The 25,431-nt window shown below is 44.8% G+C and overlaps 1 protein-coding gene across 3 annotated transcripts in view; it reads right to left on the bottom strand.

The window, feature by feature from the left end:
- The window catches only part of LOC111160168 (ring finger protein 41), a 28,593-nt gene extending 4,035 nt beyond the window's left edge, over positions 1-24,558 (bottom strand). Inside the window, exons 1-3 of one of the 3 annotated variants that reach the window (XM_022523053.1) lie at positions 24,402-24,558; positions 21,769-21,953; positions 3,418-3,530 (exon numbers count right to left, since the gene is read on the bottom strand). In XM_022523053.1, coding sequence (XP_022378761.1) covers positions 3,418-3,507 — 90 coding nt within the window. In that variant the 5' untranslated portion in view covers positions 3,508-3,530; positions 21,769-21,953; positions 24,402-24,558. Of the gene's footprint in view, positions 1-3,417; positions 3,531-8,283; positions 8,338-21,768; positions 21,954-24,229; positions 24,248-24,401 lie in introns of those variants that run through there. The other 2 variants (XM_022523055.1, XM_022523056.1) reach the window with 2 other exon arrangements.
- Positions 24,559-25,431: the final 873 nt, after the last annotated feature.

The raw sequence follows: 25,431 nt of genomic DNA, 5'->3' as shown, positions 1-25,431 counted from the left end.
TCAGACAGATTTCCTGCGCTCAGGATTCCAAATGGATTGTGACATTAGACAAACAAGTACAAAGTTATGTAACAATAAGAGGTATAAATAATATTCCAGGACAATAGGAGAGATGACATGAGGCAGTTGATTATTAACTGCCGACTGGATTGCATACAAAGTAACTGCCAAATCCAGAGGAGGATGAGATCTTTCTAGGCTAGGTCAGTCAGGGCAGATATTTATGGAGAGGACAGAATTTGATATGGGTCTGGAAGGATGTGTGGAGAGGACACAGGGAAGAGAATTAGTGGCAGAAATACAATGTAAGAAAGCAAAGCAAAACAAAACAAAAGACTGGAACTCCTGGTGAGAGGTTACGAGTCCTCTCTGTAGGGGCCCAAGCTCCTATCTTGTGAGGGCTGATCTGAGGCATTGTCCTGAATCTTAATGGGAAGGCCTAGCCTCCAAAGTAGGGTCATTTTCTCACAGAATCACATTCTTTTCAGTTTCATAAAGATCGTATTTCAGCTTACTTTCTTGATAACTCAGATAAACTCTGAAATTAATCCCTCAAAGTTAGAGGATTCCCAGGCTTCTGTGGAGACACCATCTGCATGGGACAAACACAGCAGGCACTTAGTAGTTGATGAATAAATGGCATGCCATGTCCCAAATACTCTGCTAGGTGCTTAAGATACAAAAGACAGGTTTTGCCTTCAAGATGCTCACAGACACCGAAGACTGGAAACGCAGAAAGACCTTGTAAGAGAAGAAGTCATTCTCAGGGCACCTGGGTGGCTCAGTCAGTTAAGTGTCTGCCTTTGGCTCAGGTCATGATCCCCGGGTCCTGGGATCAAGCCCATATAGGACACTCCACTTAGCGGGGACCCTGCTTCTCCCTCTCCTTCTGCCTGCTGCCCCCACCCCTTGCCTTGTGTGCTCTCTCCCCCTCTGTCAAAATAACATCTTGGGAAAAAAAAAGAAGTCATTCTCAATGTCACTAATCCAACTGTCAGTAGATTTTTATTTTTCACTCAAAGACATAGCTGAGTCTTTTCAAAATCTTTACAGAACCTATCTCCAAAAAAACCTCCTAAATTTGTCCACTTTTCCCCATCTGTCCTGCCACTAACCCAGTTCAAGCTATCATCTCTCACCTTCATTATTAAGTATGTCTTTTAGTTGGCCTCCCTACTTCTACCTCACCGCTTTGTAATTCAGGCTACCTTCATCAGCCAGAGTGATCACCTCAAAATGAAAACTAGATCACTCCCCTGCTTAAAACTTTACAATGGCTTCTTATTGTGCTTAAAATAAATCCAAACTCCCACTCAGGACCTATAAAATTCTGCTGGATCTGGCCCTGTGCCTCTGACCTCTCCTCACCTCACACCACGCTCCCAGCACTGTGTTCAGGCCATTCTGGCCTCCTTTCTGTGCTTTGTTTACATCCAGCTCACTCCTGCCCCAGGATCTTCACTTTTGTTGCTCCTCTTTGCCTGAAACGCTCTCCCTCTAAATCTCAGCATGAATGTCCCCTTATTATTCAGATCTCATCCCAACTGTCACTTCTCTCATGATCAGCCCATCGAATCCTGCCACCCCTGCAAAAATATACAGAATGTGCTATGTTCTGTGTAAGAAAAGTTGGACAAATAAACTAATACAAAGAGTTAACTGTCGGGGTGGTAGGGATTACATGGGCTGGGACGAGGACGGGGACTGTATGCCCTTTTTTTTTTTTTTTTAAGATTTTTTTTTTTTTAATTTATTTGACAGACAGATCACAAGTAGGCAGAGAGGCAGGCAGAGAGAGACAGGAGGAGGCAGACTCCCTGCTGAGCAGAGAGCCCGATGCGGGACTCGATCCCAGGACCCTGAGATCATGACCTGAGCCGAAGGCAGAGGCTTTAACCACTGAGCCACCCAGGCGCCCGACTGTATGCCTTTTTATACTGTTTTGATTTCTGAACCGTATGAATTTACTGCCTATTCAAAAATTAAATAAATATGTCGGGGGTGGGGGGAACCTGGCTGGCTCAGAGGAGAGTGCAACTCTTGATCTCAGGGTTGTGAGTTTCAGTCCCATATTGGCGGTAGAAATTACTTAAAAAAAAAAAAAATGATGTAGGGAAATCAGCATTCCTAGCACGTGCCTTCTACCCTTGGTATGTGGCTGCCGACCTGGCATCCTGAGGTCTGCCTGACCTGCTTGCTCCTCAGAAGGCAGGGGTGGGGGAGTGGGTGTGGCTCCTGACTTAGACTGTCAAGAACCAACACTGACTTCTCCACACGTGACTCACACCTCAAATGACAGTCAGTGCCAGGGGAGGGAAGGAACTGACACAGCCCATGACCTCTTGACACCACCAGGAGAGCTAGCTACATATCCAGCCAATCTGCTTCTAATGGCAGTAGGCTGCAAAGGCCTAGGCAGGGAATAGGTCCAGGGCTAGCAGCCGCTGGAATGGAGTCTGATTTTCAGTCAGCTTGGGCATCTGCGCTCCTTTGGGTGGTGGAAAACTGGAGTAAGAATAAACCCAAAGGATCAAGAGGAGCCCCTGGGAGCTGTATAAGCAGTGAGTGGGGGAAGGGCCATGAGACCTCACTGACTAGTGTCCTGGTTTGGAGAATGGGATTAGGTCTAGCTAGCCAGGAGTGGCAGAGGATTAATTGGTATTTACAGAGGGCAGCCAATAAGAACCATGCAGGATGACATCCACGAATACTACTGCTAAGGATTCATCTCCCTCATTATACTTGCCTGTTAATCAGGAGTTTCTCCTCATACTTGCCCCAGGAAGACAGACTCTGATCTGGCAAGGCTTGTAGAGAAATGACCTAGTGAAGGGGGCAGCTTTCATATCAAAATGCAGAGTAGAAGGCTGCATCAAAAATTGGTTTTTCTAATAAATCCCAGGAAGAAAATAGGACAATACATACAGTTCCCACTCCCTGTTAGTTAGTTAGTAAGTAGGCTGAAAAGGCCTGCAGGCAAACTGGCTGATTAAGTGAAACATGACATTATCTTGAGAGAGAACTTATCGGCAAAGTCCAGAAGTTCACTCATAGCTAGGAAGATGGAACCTAGTAAGAGCCCCGGCAGAGGAAAGGAAGTCCCTGAGCTACTGTCAGAAGACAGAAAAAAATTTCTGACCAATGTAGTGGAAAAATCTCAGCCCAGCCTCAGAAAAATCTGGAGCACTGGACTTCTGTGGCATCCGCCTCTAGACAGACTCTGGAAGACCCTGTTCCTTTCATAGCCGTCACTACTCCTCTGTACCAAACCTCTAGTCTCTGTCCGTGTGGCTGTCAAGGGGGTCGGGGGAGGGGAGCCAGAACACAGTGCCTTCCCCATTGGTCCCATCGCCTATATTTTCTATTAGCGCCACTGTCTAGGGCCCCCCCCGCAAAACTGCCATCAGACCAACTCACCTGGACTGGCTCCTCCAAGACCCCACTGCAAATAGGACAGATAAGGTCTTCGTCAACATCCCCCTGGAAACGGGTTACATCATACCCCATGTCTCATCACTGAAACCCAGGACCTAGAAGGAGCAAGAGGGGGGGGGGGGAAAAAGCCAGTTCAAAAGAAGCCAGAAACGTGTGCCAATTTGCACTTACTGTCAAGATCCATTCATTTGTTCAACAATTATTTACTGAGTACCTACTATGTGCCAGTCATTTGGGGGGGAAAATCTGACTCAAGAAACTTAATCTAATGGGAGAAGATAATAAATAAGCATACATTTAAAATATGAAATGACAAATGCCTTGACAGGGCATTATGAGGGCAAAAAACGTGGATACCTAACCCAGGCTGGAAGGAGAGGGTGATTTTGGGAAGTTTTATGGGAGCAGGTGTCATCAACAGGACAAGCAAGAGTAGCTAGGTGTTGGGGATTGGGGCAGGTAAGGGCATTAGCATTAGGGCTGTAGGAACGTGAAATTGCACATTCAAAAGCCCAGAAGCAAGAGGACATATGATGGATTCAGGGAACTCTGAGTGGTTCAGAAAATGGCTGATCTGAAGGATCCAAAGGAGGGAGTGTCTAGATACAAGGCTAGAGAGGCAAGCAAGGGTCAGGCCACGAGAAGTCTTACGTAAGGAGTTTGGGCTTTATCCTGAAGGCTATGGGAAACCACTGAAAGACTTCAAAGGAATGATGCAATGAAAGTACTCTTCACTCTGTCAACACGGGTGAGACTGGAGACAGGAAGAACGTGTAGGCAGGAGAGAGACAGAGATAGTCTGAAGTTAGGTGGTGGTGATGAAGATAAAGAAGGGAGGTTCAGGAGAGCAAAGATTCAAAGAGCAGGGAGGCTGCCGTGCCTCTTCTTCAGGCTTTCTAAGGGTTAAACCCAAAGACGTCACTGAACGGTGACTGAAACCCTCCTGTGGATTTCCAGCTGGTGGGCTAGCTGGATTGAGGATGGGCTAACACAAGGGCAGCCACACCACAGACCAGCCATCAATTGTGATGGCCTAGAAAAGATGAGATAAGTAAGAGGGTTCTCGGGAATTTAGAATCACACTGTCTGGCTTAAAAGGGCAGAAAGAACGGGATGCAGAAAGATCTTGCAAGGTCAGTGCAAGTTGAAGTACAGCACTGGATTGAGTCAAGTGACTGGATTAATCGGCTGCTATTCACTAGGCATGTGACCTTGGGCAGGCTATATGAACTCCCTAAGTCTATTTATTTTTTTAAATACATAAAATGGGTATAAATAATAACAGAAGTGACTTTCACAGAGTTATCCACAAAGAAATGATGTATATAAAACATTTAGGGCCGCTTGGCTGGCTCAGTCAGGTAAGGGCCCAACTCTTGATTTCAGTTCAGGTCGTTGTCTCGGGTCATGAGATCAAGCCCTGCGGTGTCCTCTAAGCTCAGGAGGAAATCTGCTTCTCTTCTTCCCTCCTTCCCTTTGCCCCAACCCCCAGTAGCACATGCTCTCTCTAAAATATATAAATAAATCTTAACAAAACAAAACAAACACATATTTAGCAGAGTGCCTACTGGCCCATAGCAGACACTCAACATACAACAGTAATCACTATTTATATGCATGTTTAATTTCTACTACTTGATTAAAAATTCCTTAAGAGCAGGGGCGCCTGGCTGCCTCAGAGCACGTGACTCTTGCTCTCAAGTCATGAGTCTGAGCCCCACGTTGGGTGTAGAGATCACTTAAAATGAATAAATAAATTAAAACTTAAAAACAAACAAGTAACTAAAAATAAAAATTCCTTAAGAGCAGAAACTTAGGTTCTATGTCTAATGTAGCACCAAGCAGAGTTCTTACATGTCACTAAAATGTTTGGTGCATTCATATGCTGCTTTCAGTAGGAGCTTCCAGCAGTGAGAGCATATAATCTCCTATTTCACCTAACATCCCATTTTCTGTAAATAGCACCGGTTTTTCTTTGGGAATCACAGCCTGCCTCCTTGTGGACCCAACCCAGGACAGTGAGAGTGATGCCTGGCACCTCTATGGAGCTCTCAAGGGTGTCTTTCCCCGAGGACTGCATAGCTGGTAGAATGTATAACCCAGAGTGGTCAGAGATCATTTCTGCCATTAATGAGGAAGGTCTGTTTATAGAATGAAGGCAATAATGAAGAAAGCAGAGCTGAGGGGCGCCTGGGTGGTTCAGTCGGTTAAGTGTCTGTCTTCAGCTCAGGTCATGATCCCAGTGTCCTCGGATTGAGCCCCACGTGGGGCTCCCTGCTCAGTGGGGAGCCTGCTTCTCCCTCTCCCACTTCTCCTGCTTGTCCTCTCCCTCTGTCAAATGAATAAATAAAATCTTAAAAAAAGAAAGCAAGCAAGCAAGCAAGGAGAGCTGAGAGATAATTCAGATGAGATCATTTGAGGTCCTGCATTCCCCCATGCCTGAAGCCACAATCACCTTTTGAACACAGTTACATGAGCCAACAAATTCCCTATTCTGTGTAGGCTAGTTTGAGCTGGGTTTTTATCTCTTTCAACTGAGGAAAATGCTGGGGACGCCTGGCCTGGCCGGTTCAGTTGGTAGAGTATGCGACTGCTGATCTCAGGGTTGTTGAGTATGAGCCCCACCGTGGGTGTGGAATTACTTAAAAAAACAAAAAACAACCAAACAAAAAAACCCAAGCCAAACCCAACAAAACAAAAAAATCCAGTAATGGCTAACAAGGCTAACAGGTACAAGAAATCCCTTTATTCATTTTATACAGGAACAATGACACCCCATGACACTGCTTCATTTATATTGACCTCTATCACTGCCGTTTCTCTATACACTTGTTCCTCCTTTTTTAGGGCCTAAAGCTTATAAACAACCCCTCTGAAATTGTCACTGTCTACCACCTTGGCCAGACTATATCACATATAAAATGGGGTGGGGAGAGGGTACCTACCATGTACGTGTCTCCCCTCAGACCTCTGATCTGTTTCAAGACCAACATAATAGGGGAAAAAATGGAAGCAAAGGATGTAATTCTCTTGAATCTACAGTGATGGATCAGGATGACTACATAAATAGTGACACTGAAGATCTAACACAATAAAATGTAAAACCCAGAACCAAGGTCCCTGTGAGTCTCCTTGTCGCACCTCACTGAACTGTACGAGGACAGAGGTAAGAGAACAAGGGTAGCCCACGGTGTCTTTGTTCTGTGTACTGCAATTACTGGGAGTTGCAGTGGGCCCCATGGCACTGATGCCCCTGCAGCCACACTCCAGGGCTTGTGCTCCTCTCTCATCTGTCTGGCTCTGGTGGAGCCTTAGTGCTATGTAGCACTTAGACCTCCCCATAAGCTACAGCTGATTGGACAAAGGGTTACCCTATCCAAGTGGGGCCAATGGAGCCTATCCCTGAGAATTTATTTGAGCTGAACTCTAAGAAAATTAAGTTAGTCTTTCTCTGGTTGTCATATGGACTGAGGAAGACAAAAATCTACAGATGGAAAGAAAAGCTTGGAACAGAGACCGTGAGAAAGGCTCAGATAAGAGCTAGAAAGAGTCCTGAGGCTTCAAGTACCTAGTTTGTTCCCAAGGCCTTCCTGTCTTTGGTTTCTGTGAAACATCGTAGTATCCTCTTCTTGTTTATGCTACTTTGAGTTGGGTTTCTCTACCTTACAACCAGAAGAATCCTGGCTTCTACAATAGCAAAGAAATAGCATATTATTATCAGAAGTCAGACAGGGAAGGATAAATTAAGGGCAATGTTTTTCTTTAATCTTAAACCTGTTTAGCCAAAAACCATACTGTAAAACAATCTACATAGTATTCACTTAATAGACATTTACTGAGTACTATCTTTACATCAATAAGCCTAATAAAACCTAGTCGCTGTGAGGTAAGTGAAGAGGAGGAGAAAGCACAAGGTACTAGAGGAACAAAGAGGGAGTTCTACCATCAAAAAGAATGAAAACTTGCCATCTGCAATGAATGATGTGGATCAAACTAGAGTGTATCAAGCTAAGCAAAATAAGTCAGTCAGAGAAAGATAAATATCTGATGATTTCACTCACATGTGGAATTTAAGAAACCAAACAGATGAGCATAGGGGAAGGGAAGGAAAAATAAAGATAAAAATTGAGGGGAAAGGCAAACCATACGTGACTCTTAACTACAGAAAACAAGCTGAGGGTTGCTGGGAGGTGGGCAGGAGATGGGATAACTGGGTGATGGGCATTAAGGAGGGCACGTGATATAAGGAGCACTGGGTGTTATATGTAAGTGATCATCACCAAATTCTACTCCTGAAACCAATACTACACTATATGTTAACTAACTTGAATTTAAAAAAAAAAAAAAAAAAAAAAAAAAAAAGAGGGAGTTTGAGATCAGACTTGGGATGGTCAGAAAGACTTCCTAGAAATGTCTCTCAAAATATGTTTAGAACAAGGGTTCACAACTATAACACTAGAGGCATTTGGGCTAGAAAGTTCCTTGTTGTAGGGGGCTGGCCTGTGCACTGAACAATGTTTAGCAGCATCCCTGGACTCCACCCTCTAGAAGTAGGTAGTAGTCCTCGAATTGCGACACCCAAAATGTCTCCAGACATTGGCATATATCCTCTGGGGAACTAAACCACCCGTGGTTGAGAACCACTGGTTTAAAAAATGAGGAGCTAGCATCATGGAGCAGGGCATGGGTCTTCTAGGTAGATAAAATAGCATGAAGCAAGAAGTCAGCTAAGGGTTTGTGCAGAGATACGCTGAAAGAAGTGCACAGAGAGGCAGGCAGGAGCAAAGCACTGAAGGCCTTGGGACATTTCACCAGACTTAGAATTAACCTGAAAGCTATGGGAGGTACCTGAAGGATTTCCTTTGTTGACATATATTTATATGTTTTAATCTTTTCTTTTTGGTGCCTGGGTGGCTCAGTTGGTTAAGCATCTGCCTTCGGCTCAGGTCATGATCCCTGGGACCTGGGACTGAGTCCCTTGTGGAGCTCTCTGCTCAGCGGAGAGTCTGCTTCTCTCTCTCCCACCAGCCCTCTGCCCTGCTTGTGCTCTCTCTCATTCTTGCTCACTCAACCACAATCTTTAAAACAAAACAAAACAAAACAAAAAAAAACTTTTATTTTGACACTTTCAGACTTTCTGAAAAGTTCCACAAATAGTAAAAAGAATCCATATACCTTTCATCTAGATTCCCTAAATGTTAACATTTTACCGCATCTTTTATAATCCCTCTTGATATACATGAATAGATAAAAAATTTTCTGAGCTGCTTGAGAGTAAATTATATCCTGGATGCCTTTTTTTTTTTTAAGAGATTTTATTTATTTATCAGACAGAAAGAGATCACAAGTAGGCAGAGAGGCAGGCAGAGAGAGAGGGGGGAAGCAGGCTCCCTGCTGAGCAAAGAGCCCGACGTGGGGCTCGATCCCAGGACCCCGGGATCATGACCCGAGCCGAAGGCAGAGGCCTAACCCATTGAGCCACCCAGGTGCCCCCTGGATACCTTTATCCCTGAACTTTTTTATTGTGTATTTCCTAAAAAGAACACTCTCTGGGGTGCCTGGATGGCTCAGTTGGTTAAGCGTCTGTCTGCCTTCACCTTGGGTCATGATCCCAGAGTCCTAGGATTGAGTCCCACGTTGAGCTCCTTGCTCAATGGGGAGCCTACTTCTTTCCCTCTGCCTGCCGCTCCCCCTGCTTGTGCTTGCTCTCTCCCTCTGCCCTCTCCGTCAAATAAATAAGATCTTTAAAAAAACAAAAACAAAAAAACCACCACAACAAAGTTCTCTTATATGATAGTAAAATTAGAGAAATCAGGATATTAACATTGACAGGATACTATTATTTACAAACCCTCTTCCAATTTTGCCACTTGTCACAATAATCTCTTTCAGCAAAAGAACATTCAAGACTATGTATTGCACTGAGTTGCCAAGCTTCTTTCAACTTATTTTTTTTTAAGATTTTATTTATTTGAGAGAGTGCATGTGGAAACAGGGGAGAGGGGCAGAGGGAGAGAATATCAACTGGACTCCCCACTGAGCACGGACTCTCATGCAGGGCTCAATCTCATGACCTTGACCCAGAGATCATGACCTAAGCCGAAATTAAGAGTCAGACACTCAACTGACTGAGCCACCCAGGCGCCCCTTTATTTATTTATTTAAAGATTTTATTTATTTGACAGACAGAGATCATAAGTGGGCAGAGAGGCAAGTAGAGAGAGAGAGTGGGGAACCAGGCTCCCCACTGAGCAGAGCCCCCCCCATGAGGGGCTCCATCCTAGGACCCTGAGATCATGACCTGAGCTGAAGGCAGAGGCTTAACCCACTGAGCCACCCAGGCGCCCCCCCCCTTTTTTTTAATTTTATTTAGGGGCGCCTGGGTGGCTAAGTGGGTTAAAGCCTCTGCCTTCAGCTCAGGTCACGATTCCAGGGCCCTGGGATCGAGCCCCCATATCGTGTTCTCTGCTTGGCTGGGAGCCTGCTTCCCCCTCTCTCTCTCTGCCTGCCTTTCTGCCAACTGGTGATCTCTGTCCAATAAATAAATAAAATCTTAAAAAAAAAAAAGATTTTATTTATTTATTTGACCGAAAGAGAGGTCACAAGTAGCCAGAGAGGCAGGCAGAGGCGGGGGGCGGGATGCAGGCTTCCTGCTGAGCAGAGAGCCCAATGAGGGACTCGATCCCAGGATCCTGAGATGGTGACCTGAGCTGAGGGAGAGGCTTAACCCAGGTGCCCCTTTAAATTCTTTTAATCTGAAAAAATTACTAACACTTTTGGGTCTTTCATGATCTTGATTTTTTTAAAAAAAATTTATGTTTTAAAGATTTATCTATTTGACAGAGAGAGCTCTCAAGCAGGGGTAGCAGCAGGCAGAGGAAGAGGGAGAAGCGGGCTACCCCTGGAGCCCAAGACAGGGCTTAATCCCATGACCCTGGGATCACGACCTGAGCCAAAAGCAGAGGCTCCACCGAGTGAGCCACCCAGGTGCCCCACCTTGAATTTTTTAAGAATACAGGCCAGTATAATGAGAAGGTCTCTCAGTGTGGGTTTGTCTGATGTTTCCTCATGATTAAATTCAGGTTTCAATTTGGGCAAAAATGCCACAAAAGGCAGACTGTAATCTTAACGTATCAGGAGTACATGTTGATTTGCACCTTTCCCAGGGAAACTAACTCTGGTTAAGTGTTGCTGGCAAGGTTCTCTACTGTAGAGTTACTACTTTACTCCTTTGTAATTAATAAGAATCTTTTGAGGAGATTCTTTGAATCCTGAAGGGTTAAGAAACTGACATGATTTAAAAAAGAGAGAAACTGACATGATCAGTTTTCTTTTTCATTCAGATAATTCTGGCAACTGTGTAGAAAAAGTAGGGGGTAGGGAAGATAAGGGAAAACGAGACCTTTTTAGGAGGTTATTATAAAAATTCAGATCAAAAAAAGTATAAAGCCTCAAACCAAGGCAATTAAGAGAAACAATCTATACTGGTTTAGGAAGTAATTATTTACCACAATAAGAATTTCAAGAAAAAGATTAGGATTAGGGAGGAAAGATAATGATACTAATTTTGGACATGTAGAGTTTAGGGTTCCAAGTACAAATTCTGAAGCAGGTAGCTGACATCAGGAATTCTGAAAGGCCACTCAGGGAAAGTACACAGAATAAAAACAGAAAATGAGTGTTCGGGGTAGGGGGGCAGTGCCTAGATGGCTCAGTCGGTTGGGCATCTGCCTTTGACTCAGTTCAAGATCCCAAGGTCCTGGAATAGAGACCCATGTCAGGCTCCCTGCTCAGCAGGGAGTCTGCTTCTCCCTCTCCTTCTCTTCCATTTGTGTTCTCTCTCTCTCTCAAATAAATAAAATCTAAAAAAAAAAAAGAAAGAAAGAAAGAAAGAAAGAAAATGAGGGTGGGTCTGAAGAATACAGAACGCTGGACAGCACTGATTATTTTTTTAATTTATTTTTATATTTTTATTTTTATTTTTTTAAAAGATTTTATTTATTTATTTGAGAGAGAGACAGTGAGAGAGAGCATGAGCAAGGAGAAGGTCAGAGGGAGAAGCAGACTCCCCATGGAGCTGGGAGCCCGATGCGGGACTCGATCCCGGGACTCCGGGATCATGACCTGAGCCGAAGGCAGTCGTCCAACCAACTGAGCCACCCAGGCGTCCCATAATTTATTTTTATATTTTTAAAAGATTCTATTTATTTATTTGATAAACAGAGCAAGAGAGCACAAGTAGGGGGGGAGGGGCAGAGGGAGAATCAGACTCCCTGCTGAGCAAGGCACCTGACAAGGGGCTTGACGAGAGACTCAATTCCAGGACTCTGGGATCATGACCTGAGTCGAAGGCAGCTGTTTAACCAAACGAGCCACCCAGGTGCTCCACTCTGCTTTATTTCTTAGCCTTCTTTTTTTCACAAGTAATATATGACTACATTCCCATTTTAAAAGACCCAGAGAGGGGCCCCTGGGTGGCTCAGTGGGTTAAAGCCTCTGCCTTTGGCTCAGGTCATGGTCCCAGGGTCCCAGGGTCCTGGGATCGAGCCCCACATTGGGCTCTCTGCTCAGCAGGGAGCCTAGTTCCCTTCCTCTCTCTCTGCCTGCCTCTCTGCCTACTTGTGATCTCTGTCAAATAAATAAATAAAATGTTCAAAAAATTAAAAAATAAAAAATAAAAGACTCAGAGAATATAATTATTAGCGTTTTTCCCACTTTCCTCTCCCCCATCCATTGCTGGGTGTACACTCGTTCTTTCAATGTGCCTTCTCTGTCATATACAGATTCTTGTATGGACAAGACAGACAAAATCCCTGCTCTCACGTAGTTTTATGTTCTAGTGATAACAATTTCTAGGGGCACCTGCATAGCACAGTCAGTTAAGTGTCCAACTCTTGGTTTGGGCTCAGGTCCTAATTTGAGGGTCCTATAATGGAGACCCATGTCAGGCTCTACACCCAGCAGAGTCTGCTTGAGATTCTCTCTACCTCACCCTTTGCCCCTCTCACTCATGCTCTGAAAGTAAATAAATAAATCTTAATTTTTTCCCCCAATCTACAGTCTAAACCTTGATTACAATATATTTTGCCATTTGCCTCAGGACTTCAGTTGCCTGGTTGCCATTTTTCCCCTGGAAACAAATCATGTTGCAATTAACATCCTGGTAACATGATTTTGTTGGAACACAAGATCAAATCTCTCTCCTAGGACAGATACCTAGAGGAGGAACTGCCGGGTTGGTTGAATAGTGTGCCTACTATTTATCTTTCTAGATATATAATCTTCTGGAAAGCCCTTCACAATTTAGACACCACCAAGGGTGCCTGAGAATACTTTAACGATAATATTTAAAAGCAAAGAAAAAAAAGAGCCTGCCCCCCCAACTCCTCAAAAAAAGACTGAGTTGAGGGTGCCTGGGTGGCTCAGTGGGTTAAATCCTCTGCCTTTGGCTCAGGTCATGATCCCAGGGTCCTGGGATCGAGCCCCACAGGGGCTCTCTGCTCAGCAGGGAGCCTGCTTCCTCTGATCTCTCTGCCTGCTTCTCTGCCTACTTGTGATCTGTCAAATAAATAAATAAAATCTTTAAAAAAAAAAAAAAAAAAAAAAGACTGAGAGGGGCCTGAATGGCTCAGTGGATTAAGCACCTGACTTTGGCTCAGGTCGTGATCTCCAGGTCCTGGGATCAAGCTGGCTTCAACTCTGCTCAGCAGGGAGTCTGCTTGTCCCTCCAACTCCCCCCATCCCACCCCCACCTCTGCTCACAGGCACTTGCTCTCTCTCTCAGATAAATAAATGGGTAGAGTCTTTAAAAAAAAAAAACAAACCAAAAACTGAGAAAGATTGATTAGATGAGAGAAAATCCTGGAGAGAAGAGCCTCATAAAAGTCAAGGAAGTTGGAGGAAGGGGACTTTTTGTTTAATGGGTATAGAGTTTCAGTTTTGCAAGATAAAAAAGTTCTGGAGATGTTTCACAACCACGTGAACATACTTAACATTCTGAACTATACACTCAAAAATGGTTAAGATGGTTAATTTTTTTTTTAAGATTTTGTTTATTTATTTGACAGAGAGAGATCACAAGTAGGCAGAGAGAGAGGGAAGCAGGCTTGCCGCTGAGCAGAGAGCCCGATTCAGGGCTTGATTCCCAGGACTCTGGGATCATTACCTGAGCTGAAGGCAGAGGCTTTAACCCACTGAGCCACCCAGGCACCCCATTACGTGTTTTTTTACCACAATAAAAAAGTCAAGGAAGTGGAGTGCTTGGAGGAGGGAAGGGAAGTGTCAAAAGCTGCAGTCAAGTCTGATAAAAAAAAAAAACAAAAAAAAATGGCCAGGATGTGGGACCGGATACCAGGGCAGAGCATGGCTGCCTGCAGCTGGGAGGCGCCATGAGGAGCAGCTGTAGTGGCTCACAGAGGTGGTCCCAAGTGAATAAGACCGCAGGCAGAGAGGCAGAGATGCAGAGAACTCTGTCCAAAGCTTGATTTCAAAGGAAGGGAAAGAGTACTACCCTAAGGATGACAAGAGCTTGAGGAAGTGGGTTGTGAGGGGGTTGTTTCCTTCCAATGAGAAAGGCCCCAGGATGCTGATATACAGAGAGGAGAGTGCTAGTGAAGCGGGAAAGGCAAAGACAGGAGAGAATCCAGTCAGTGAGGCAGTGGTAGGCAGGAGACCTGGAATGAGGTTCAACAGGAAGAGGGACACCTCTGAAGCAGGAAAGAAGAATGGTACTAAAAACAGTCCACATAGGTTTTCAAAAATCATGTCAGTAAACCTTAAACAAAAATCAGATGAGGGGCGCCTGGGTGGCTCAGTGGGTTAAGCCACTGCCTTCGGCTCGGGTCATGATCTCAGGGTTCTGGGATCAAGCCCCGCATTGGTCTCTCTGCTCAGCAGAGAGCCTGCTTCCTCCTCTCTCTCTGCCTGCCTCTCTGCCTACTTGTGATCTCTCTCTCTGTCAAATAAATAAATAAAATCTTTAAAAAAAAAAAAAAAATCAGATGATCCCTGATTCATTTACATGACCAGGAAAGTGTATAGTTGAATGATTATGGTAATGTAAGCCCATTTGATGGAATAATGTATCTATTTTAAATGATGCTTATGAGGAATATGCAACAGAATAATGAAAGGTAAATACAGAAGGGCACAAAATTGAATACTGAGCTGTTTAAGAACACCATATATTTATAAATAATCCATACATAAAGAGACCAAAAGGAATGACCAAAATGTTGCCAGTGGTTTTATTTGGGTGTAGGATAAGGATTTTTTTTTCTACTTTTAGTTACCAAAAAGTTTAATAGGTATACATTTTTTTAAAAGTCATAATTCAACTTTAAACAGTCTTCCACATTATGAAAAAAAAAACATATACTTTTTAAATTTAGAAATTACTTGAGAATAAAAAATACAGAATGTTCTTACTTTTGAAGTACAGTAATAAAAGAGGACAGAATTTGGTCATACTGGGAATCATCTCCCATGGACCTGGTTAAGAGTCTAATGTTTGCCTTTAGAGTTAGAATGGACTTTAAGAAACCATGTGGTTTAACACCCAGGGCAGGAATCCTCTCTACAGCACCCAAGAGTCAGTCACTCCATGCTTAGACACTCCTGGGAAAGGTCAAGGGTGTGGCAAGAGCACAGATGAGAAATATCTATCTAGCCCGGACTCATTTCTCTCATAGCATTCTAGAATGTCTATGTCCCTCTAAAACAGGGTACCCAGAGCTCCACATGTGGACTGACCAATATGGTTACCTTTCCGGGGCACCTGGGTGGCTCAGTGGGTTAAAGCCTCTGTCTGTCGAATGACTAAAAATCTTAAAAAACAAAAAACAGGGGCGCCTGGGTGGCTCAGTGGGTTAAGCCGCTGCCTTCAGCTCAGGTCATGATCTCAGGGTCCTGGGATCGAGTCCCGCATCGGGCTCTCTGCTCAGCCAAGAGCCTGCTTCTCTCTCTCTCTCTCTCTCTCTCTCTCTCTCTCTGTAAAAAAAACAAAAACAAAAACAAAAAGAAAACAAAAAACAAAAAAACCACTTGCAAACCTCCACCAAATGGGCCAGCCAGGTGCTCCTGCTTTTAGTACCTTTTCTTTTTTTTAAGATTTTATTTAATTAATTAATTTATTTATTTTTAAAGCTTTTATTTATTTATTTTATTTATTTATTAGACAGAGAGAGGGGACACAAGCAGGGGGAGGAGCAGAGGGAGAAGCAGGCTCCCTGCTGAGCAGAGAGCCTGATGCAGGGCTCGATCCCAGGACCCTCAGATCATAACCTGAGCCGAAGGCAGACACTTAATGACTGAGCCACCCAGGTGCCCTGCTTTTGGTACTTTTAATTCACTCAGTGTTTTTTGTTTCGTTTTAAAATATTTTATTCCTTTATTTGACAGAGAGAGCACAAGCAGGCAGAGAGGCAGGCAGAGGGAGAAGGAGAAGCAGGCTCGCCACCAAGCAGGGAGCCCAATGCAGGGCTCGATCCCAGGACCCCAGGATCATGACCCGAGCCAAAGGCAGGCGCTTAACCAACTGAGCTGCCCAAGCGCCCCTCACTCAGTTTTGCTTCTTTTTTTCCTACTTCTTCTATAATGATATTTTAATTACCTAATTAAATAATAATGAAGTAAAAAATAATAATAATGAAGTCAACATTTATACAGCACTTCTCTATGCTAAGCACTATTCTAAGCATTTCTTGTATATTAACTCATCTAATTTTTACTACTCTGTAAGTTACTCTCTGAGGTTGGGACTGTCATTACCCACATTTTACAGATGAGTAACAGATGCACAAAGGTTAAAAAGCTTGCCTAAAATCATACAGCTCACAACTGGTGGAGACCGATTCAAACCCAGGCAGACTGGCTCCAGAGCCCAAGCTTTTAACCACCATGCTAAATTCCCTCTCAATTCGAAAAAATGCAAGCTGCAAAAGGCATGTTTTATGAATAGTATGGTCCCATTTTTACAAGAACAACTTAAAAAATTAAAATTACGAGTGCCTAGGGGCGCCTGGGTGACTCAGTTGGTTAGGCATCCAACTCCTGATTATGGCTCAGGTCATCTCTGGGTCGTGATGCTGAGCCCCACATCAGGTTCTGCACTTAGTGCAGAATCTGCTTGTCCCCTCTCTCTGTTCTTCCCTCTGTTCAATCTCTTACTTTCTCAAATAAATAAATTTTTAAATAAAATCTTAAAAAATAATTAGGAGTGCCTGGCTCAGAGATTACTTAAAAATAAAATCCTTAGGGGAGCCTGGGTGGCTCAGTGGGTTAAAGCCTCTGCCTTCAGCTCAGGTCATGATCCCGGGGTCCTGGGATGGAGCCCTGCATCCGGCTCTCTGCTGAGCAGAGAGCCTGCTTCCTCCTCTCTCTCTGCCTGCCTCTCTGCCTACTTGTGATCTCTATCTGTCAAATAAATAAATAAAGTCTTTAAAAAAATAAAAATAAAATAAAATAAAATCTTTAGGGGCGCCTGGGTGGCTCACTTGGTTGAGCAACTGCCTTTGGCTAAGGTCATGATCTCCGGGTCCTGGGATCAAGCCCCATGTCCAGCTCTTCTCCGTCTTCCACTCACCCTGCTTGTGTTCCCTCTCTCAAATTGTCTCTGTTAAATAAATAAAATCTTAAAAAAAAATAAAGTAAAAAATAAAATCTTTAAAAGAAATAAATAGGGGCACCTGGATGGCTCAGTCATTAAGCATCTGCCCTCGGCTCAGGTCATGATCCCAGGATCTTGGGATGGAGCCCAGTGCCAGACTCCCTGTTCAGCACGGAACCTGCTTCCAGGGAGCCTGCTTCTCCCTCTCCCTCTGCCCTACCCCCCGCTCGTGCAGTCTCTCTCTCCCTTGTGCTCTCTATTGCAAATAAATAAATTTTTTAAAAATCTAGACGCTAAAATTTTACTTGTTTTTTTTTTTTTAAATAGGCTCCACACCCAACATGGGGCTTGAACTCATGACCATGAGTTTAAGAGTTCCATGCTCTACCAGCTGAGCCAGCCAGGTGCCCCACCAAGATTTTACTTTTGATCAGGTTATATATTTCTGCAAGATTCAATTTTTAAAAAAAAAATCAGTTATCCTTAGAGCAAAGGACAAAGATTAAAATAACATTTCCCTTTTCTCCCTTGTTGCTATGGGGCAATATAGAAAAGCAGGCCTAGAGGGGCGCCTGGGTGGCTCAGTGGGTTAAAGCCTCTTCAGCTCAGATCATGATCCCAGGGTCCTGGGATCAAGCCCTACATTGCATCAGGCTCTCTGCTCAGCAGGGCATCTGCCTCCTCCTCTCTCTCTGTCTGCCAAATAAATAAAATCTTAAAAAAAAAAAAAAAAAAGCAGGCCTAGAGTTTATATGGTGCTTCATTGCACTTTCACTTCATTTTATTTTATTTTACTTTATTTATTTTTTATTTATTTGTCAGAGGGAGAGCACAAGCAGGGGGAGTGGCAGGCAGATGACCCCAAATCATCTACAGACTGAGCCTTTGAGGCGCCCCTGTACTTTACTTTTTTAATTTATTTATTTACTTATTTATTTGCACTCCTTATTCATTTCTTTTACAGTAGACTCCATGGAGCCCATCATTGGGCTTGAATTCATGACCCCAACATCAAGACATGAGCTGCAATCAAGAGTCAGACACAACCAAGTGAGCCATACAGGCGCCCCTGCACTTTCAATATACCAACGCTAACAGTATTTTCTTTTTTTTTTTTTTTAAAGATTTGTTTTAATTTACTTGACAGATCACAAGTAGGCAGAGAGGCAGGCAGAGAGAGAGAGGAGGAGGAGGCTCTCTGCTGAGCAGAGAGCCCAACGCGGGACTCGATCCCAGGACCCTGAGATCACGACCCGAGCCAAAGGCAGGGGCTTTAACCACTGAGCCACCCAGGTGCCCCAACTAACAGTATTTTCTTAAGGAGGAATACAGATTCTGAAACTTACCTTAATGGGGTCTCAGGAGATCCCATTTCCCAAAATAAATAGCAGAGAATTTGTCTCTCCCGGAAAAGGGATGGCCAGAGGGGGAGGGAAGCCACTACTCAGCATTAAGAGCTATAAGGTTCCCACCATAAAGTCAGCATTTACAAAACTACAGACATACTAGGCATTGTTCTTTCTAGTTTTATTTATTTATTTGTAGTAATCGCTACACCCAGTGAGGGGGCTCAGACTTAAAACCCAGAGATCAAGAGTCACATGCTCTTCCACCTGAGCCAGCCAGGCACCCTGGCATTGTTCTAAATCAAAACCCCCTTTATCAGATTAGAGGTCCTCCTGTTTTATCTACTCTTACACAATTGCATTCTTTCAGGGGTGCTGCCTCAAGAATTAAGGGGAAATTTAGATTTATAATCTGATTAGGGTATTCCCTATTTGTCATCTATGGGAAACAAAAGTCTTATACAACCTTGGAAGCCAGCTCTCTGCCCTGCCTTGCCCTGCCCCCAGGCAGACAGTCAACCTGATGGGCTAGGCTCCTTGATGATTCCTTCCATTCTCTGGGACTCTCAACACTGCCATTGGGCCGTCAGAGGAGCAGGTTATCATTCCAAGGGGGGAGGCATCACAAGAACTCAATTGCTCACTGCCCTGGGGGTGGAAGCTTTAATAAAACTAACACCTTAGGGACCTCAAGAGTCATAGCCAATGACCATAACCACTGGAAGCAGTTTCCTGGATATTCTCCTAGAGTTGTAGAATAGAAGAAAAGGCCTTCCGAAGGTTTCACCTGAACTAAGGAGCACTGAGGTGTCCCTTCGGGCTGTTCTGCCAACCTCCCTGATTTGAACATCCCAAACCCAACCTGAAGACTGCATTTCCAGCCTTCTTTTCTATAGGCCCAGAATTCAACAAGGTAATTACATTATTTTATTTCCTTGCTGTCACACTGGGGTCTCTCTATATAATCCTCGTCACTATTATCATAAAATGCAAGGGCTTTCTCAGATCCCTTTCTATACCCTTTTAACTTGCTGTTGAAGTTGCTTTCTCTGGTCTACCCCTAAAGAGAGCCAGGAATTCAAAACAGATTGTTGCTAAAGGAACCTGAACATTTATCCTCCCTTATTCACAGTTTCTTAAACCTGTGTAGAGATGTGCAAACCATGCACCTTGTCTTTTTTTTTTTTAAAAAAAGTGCTTTAAAAAAGCACTTGGGTGGCTCAGTGGGTTAAGCCTCTGCCTTCAGCTCAGGTCATGATCTCAGGGTCCTGGGATCAAGCCCCGCATTGGGCTCTCTGCTCAGCAGGGAGCCTGCTTCCCCCCTCTCTCTGTGTCAAATAAATAAAATCTTTAAAAAAATTTTTTTTAATTTTGAAGAATTTATTGTTTTTTTTTAAGATTTTATTTATTTATTTGATAGACAAGCAGGCAGAGAGCCAGGCAGAGAGAGAGAGAGGAGGAAGCAGGCTCCCTGCTGAGCAGAGAGCCTGATGTGGGGCCTGGGATCATGACCTGAGCCCAAGGCAGAGGCTTTAACCCACTGAGCCACCCAGGCGCCCCATGATTTTATTTGTTCATTTGAGAGAGACAGAGTGAGAGAGTATGAGCTGGGGGCGGGGGGTGGGTGGGCAGAGGGAGAAGCAGACTCCCCACTGAGCAGGGAGCCTGATGCACAGCTCAATACTATAACCTATTCCAATGTAAGGAAACAGGTGACTTCTAGGAATTTCAATATAGTGAAGAAATTAACTGGTGAAGGGTCTCACATTTCATTACAAATCTCCCAATGAAGGAATAGGTATGGAAAATAAGAAAACATAGTTGGGAATCCAGAAACTTGAGACCCAGTTCTAGCTCTATTACTGACCAGATGTGTGACCTTGGGCAAGTTACCTAACTGAGCTGGGCCCCAGGTTCCTTACCACACAAGAAATGAAGCATCTTGGACTACATGCATTCTGAGGTACTCTACAAGTTGCAGGGTTCTGAGATTCAACATATAAAACAGAAATGGCTAAATTAGGGGATAATTAAGTTAGAGAAGGTACCCTGGCTTTACCACTAACTGAACTGACTTTGATCTCTTTAGGCAACTCTCTTGACTTTTTAAGTGAAAGGAAGTGGTCCTAGGACACCTGGGTGGGTTGCTCAGTTGGTTAAGCGTTTGCCTTCAACTCACGTCTGTGCCTGGGATCAAGCCCTGCCTTGGCTCCCTGCTTAGCCAGGAGCCTTCTTTCCCTCTCCCTCTGCTGCTTGTGCTTGTGCATACATTCTCTCTCTCTGTTAAATAAATAAAATCTTGAAAGAAACAAAGTGGTCTCTTTATTTAAGCAGTAGAGTTCTTAGACTGAAGTTACTCCTTCTCTTAGAGAAATGACTTCTGAGGAATTCTGCTTCCTCACTTATGAGATGAAGGGGTGAGCTACATCACCCCAAAGATTCTGTTTAATTCTAGAATGCTATGATCCATACTGGATTTACTACAGGGGACCAATTGATTGATTGAAGTGAGCTCTACACCCAATGTGGGGCTTGAACTCATGACCCTAAGATCAAAAGAGTCCTCTGAAATCAAGAGTCACATGGTCCACAGACTGAGCCGGTCATGTGGCCCACCACAGCGGATTTTAAAATTAAAATTCTTTAGGGGACACCTGGGTGGCTCAGTTGGATAAGTGTCTTGACTCTTGGTTTCAACTCAGGTCATGATCTCATGGTCAGGGAATTGAGCCCCGCATCTGGCTCTATACTGAGCTGAACACAGAGCCTGCTTAGGATTTTCTCTCTCTTCCCCTCTGCCCCTCCCCCCTGGCTCATGCGCTCTCTCTCTCTCATTAAATAGATAAATAAATATTTTTAAAAATGAAATTAAATCCTTTAGTATGTTTTAAGTGGTTCAATTTACAAAGAATCCAGAGGGCACACAATTCCTCAAGAATTTATTTAACACATGAAGTGAGCCCTACCAGGCCTGAAGGCCAGCAAGGACCTCCCACTTAGTCACCAACTCCAAGCACTATTTGTGTGGTTGCCCCAAACCTCAACTTCATCATCTACGCACACTTTGCCAGTAGAGACACATAAAAGATAAAGAAAACACAATCATTGTCCTCAAACTAAGGTGTAGGCTTGAGCCCAATGAATATACAAGATATAAAACACATAAAAAGACATAAAATTGACTGAGCAATTCACCAAAAAGTAAAAGTTAATAGTTACCGTCAGACATAAATATGCAAAGAACAGACTGATGTGGGTTAATCACAGAAAGCTTTATGCAGAAGAATCTTTAAGAACCAAGTTTTCAAAAGCAGAGGGAATCCAGACAGGCTGAGAAGAGACCGGAAGCCTGGAATGGGATTCTGAATCAAGGCTCTTTACCTTCCAAGTGTTGGGGGGTAGGTTCCCTGTTCACAAGGCTCCAACCCCCTGAGGCCTCCACTCAGTGCCACTCAGGAGACGCTCCCAGTAACCCATCTTGTTGGCTATTGTCCGACTGAGTCTTCCTTCCTAGTAACAAGCTCCATCGCCAAGGGGATGGATGTGATGTCACAATCAGGAGCACTCTATTAATAGGAACAAGGAAGAAAAAGGTGAGTCAGGGGAACTACCACCACCTGGCAGTGAAACTAGACAGACCTGGATCTGGCAGTTGGCTGAGGAGGATGAGATGATTCCATTAAGGGCAACAGGTTGCAGAGCTGGAGACATAGGACTGCCTTCTAAAGATGGAGAGCACTGGCTAAGGAATCACATACACAGTCCAGGAGAGTCAAACATAGCTGAGAGAGGCAGAGGAAGGAACAAGAAAAAAGGTAAAGAGCTATTTGAGACAGGAAAAAGATTCTCTTATTCAGTGCACACAACCACGAGTAATGTCAACGCTTCCAGATCTGTGGCTATATGATGCAGAGATCAGTGACAGCTTACATGCACAGTACAATGCTTTCCTGTTTCCCAAAGGCTTTTCACAGAAATTACTGAAGTCATGTAAAAACAATTCTAATCCCACCCTCCAACTGGAAAATACTATTCCATAAGGAGAAGATACTCAAGAATCCCTGCAGGTGTGATTCTACTTCCCAAATCAGAAAATATTCCTGAGGGGATTAGCCTTTAAAAAAGAAGCAGCAGCAGTAGTGAAATGGGCAATTACTCTCAAGTGGACAACCGGGAGGATCAGAGGTATGATTAGACTGACTAAGAATGGGACCAAGTAAAGGGGGACAAGGCTTCAGATGAAGGGTGCTGTGAGATCTACTCACTACTACACAGGAAAAAAGTAAATATTGAAACTTCTTTCGTCCCCATCACATGGCTATCAACAGATTGAGGGCTGTGTTACAAATCAATAGGATGATGATAATTTTTGCACATAAAACTGAGACCATTTCATCTTGAGTCCAGAACACACGCTCATTGGTTTACAATGCTCATCAGCCACAACACGTTTAGTGTAATATTTTTAAATGAACCAGAGAGATAAAGGTGCAATGTCAGACACACTTTCTCTTTCGGGGGTAGTGAGGAAGCTGTTTCTCCCTCATCCGTATCACAAAGCAGAGTATAATGCTGTTTGCATTTTGACACACCCTATTTCCCAACAACCTGGCACAGGCACCTCTACCTCACGAAATGCTTCCAGGAACCACTGTTACTGGTTATGCTCAGTCTTCCAATGACAAGCTCCAGACTCAGAATCTTGCCCATGATGGGATGTTCCCTTAGCCAGAAGAAACCAGGATTTTTTCAACTGAGAGGAGGACCAGGAGTCAGGAAACTTGGGTTCTGGTCCCAAGCCTGCCAACTGTAGGACTTTAAACAAGCCATATATCTCTTCCATAGCTTCAATGTCTTCACCTGACAAGTAGGGAAGATACCTGCCTTTAACTACCTTATATGTTATCCTGGAAAATCAAAGACATAATAAATGTGAAAACATACTGAATACAGCTATGTTTCAGGTAAGATATTTGTAGTAAAAGAACGTAAAATAAATTTATAATACTGAAAGCTAGTGAGGAAATGCTCGAAAAGGAGCTTGTTCCTTTTCAATTACAGGGAACCAGGCCCAGACACAGTCAGCTGGACACACAGAGTAGTAACATGATCACATCACTCAGATTCCCTACCACTAGTCTACCCCATTCCCACCTGGGGGTAAACTAACAACCAGCAACACTACCAGCTTCTTGCCCTATTATCAGACTCTAAAACCACCTGTTTAGGAAGTGGTCAAACTATCACTATCACAGCCCAGGCCCCATGAACAGTGTGGCTCCTTCAACAGCCACGGATGCTATTAGGGAGAATGAACTCAGTTTCTGAATGGGGAAGATGTCTGTGAGCCCCTTGGGCAAAACACTCTGACCTCTCAGCTTTCTGCTCCTTCTCCAGCCCCCTCCTCCCCATTCCCAATTCCGCAGAGTTCTGGGTTGGGGAAGGCTTTAGGTGTGTGAAGCCTGCGAAAGGGCCTGGCTCTGCAAAGCCAGGGAAGGGATGTAAGGAATGTGAGATTCCTTCAAGGAGGGGTGAGAGGAGGAGGGGGAAAAGGAATGGAGGAGGAAGACAAGGCTGCCAAAGACAAGGCACGGGAGAGGAGCCAAGCTATGGCGCTTCGAGGGCGGGGGTTCAGATTCCGCCGCCCGTGCCCAGGCTAGCCCCCAGAATGTTCCCTCCCTCCCTCTCCCTGCCCGTCGTCACTGCCCATTTAAACACCACGTTGTAACCCCAGGTCCCCTCCACCCGGTCCTCCAGTCAGCGCAGACCCCCTCCCGCACTTAGGACTCCCCTACTCCAATGCACCTTCCCAACAACCCACTCTCCAGCGCCTCTTTCTCACCTCCGGACTCCTCCCTATTCCTGCTCTCTTCCTCCATTTTTCATCTTTACTCCTATCCCTTCTCCTGACCTCCAATACCTTGAACCCCCCCCCCCCCACCCCCCCGGGGGCCCCCCCCCCCCCCGCCCCACACCCTCTTTTAGGTGGAAGCCCGCGCCGGCGCAGTACGCACCGCCCTGGAAGCGGCCTGGACTCTCCGTACCCCAGCCCGACTGGAGCTGAGGCCGCAGCGGCCACAAGATAGCTCCGGTGCCGGGTCCCAGCCTATCCTGGGAGGGGAAGGGGAAGGAGAGGATGGGTTCCAACCACTCGTCGCCCTGTGAGTCGGGTCCCTTGCCCCGCCCACCGCTGCTACGCAACCCGGCGGAAGCTCGTCACCAAACCCCGCCTCTTTGTTTAACTCGAATCTAGACTAGAAGCCAAGAGCGACCAACGAGGAGAGAGGAGGGTTACCCGGGCTTCCCCTCAACACCGGAAATCTTTATGATCCCAACGAGGGCTATATAGCCATTTGGGAGGGAGAACTCTATGGTGTTCCCCCGCGTGAATGTAGGGGGCGGAGCACGATGCTGACTCCCTGCAGGTCTAGACTTCACTTTACGGGGGAATACGAGTCCGATCTCCTTTGGGACAAGGTGCGAGATTATTGCGAGGCCAGCCCGTAGTGAGACTTGGCATCTCCTGTTTCCAGAGCGGTGGTCAGCATCCCGGTGCCTCCCGACCCTACGACTCATAGTCACCGGAGTGGATACTGTAGTCTACAGGGCGACCACTGGGTGGAGAGTGGGGTAGTGTCTAACCGCAAGGCTTTGATCTTGGGTGCCCAACGGGTTGCCTGCCTCTCTGCTAGCCGCACTCCTGCTGTATCTACGTTGGCTCTCCGGACACGACTAGAGTTCCATGAAACACCTAAGGGAAGGGGAGATAAGATGTCCCTCTTCCTATGTTATGCTCTGATTTCCTTAGGATACAACACTGTAGTTGGGGGTGTTGGGGGGAGAGAACCTGGGATCGGAGGAAAGTCAAAGCGGAGCCTAAAGCGCTCCAGAAGGTAAGGAAATAATCAAGCCAAGACATTACAATTACATGACCTGTTAGGCTAATCTGATATTAAATAGTATTTGTTAAGGGGGCGCCTGGGTGGCTCAGTGGGTTAAGCCTCTGCCTTTGGCGCAGGTCATAATCTCAGGGTCCTCGGATCG

The sequence above is a fragment of the Enhydra lutris genome, unplaced genomic scaffold, assembly GCF_002288905.1.
Source record: "Enhydra lutris kenyoni isolate GAN:26980312 unplaced genomic scaffold, ASM228890v2 scaffoldscaffold74, whole genome shotgun sequence".
In the NCBI taxonomy this organism is placed as follows: Eukaryota; Metazoa; Chordata; class Mammalia; order Carnivora; family Mustelidae; genus Enhydra; species Enhydra lutris.
This window is presented reverse-complemented; position numbering and strand designations above follow the sequence as displayed.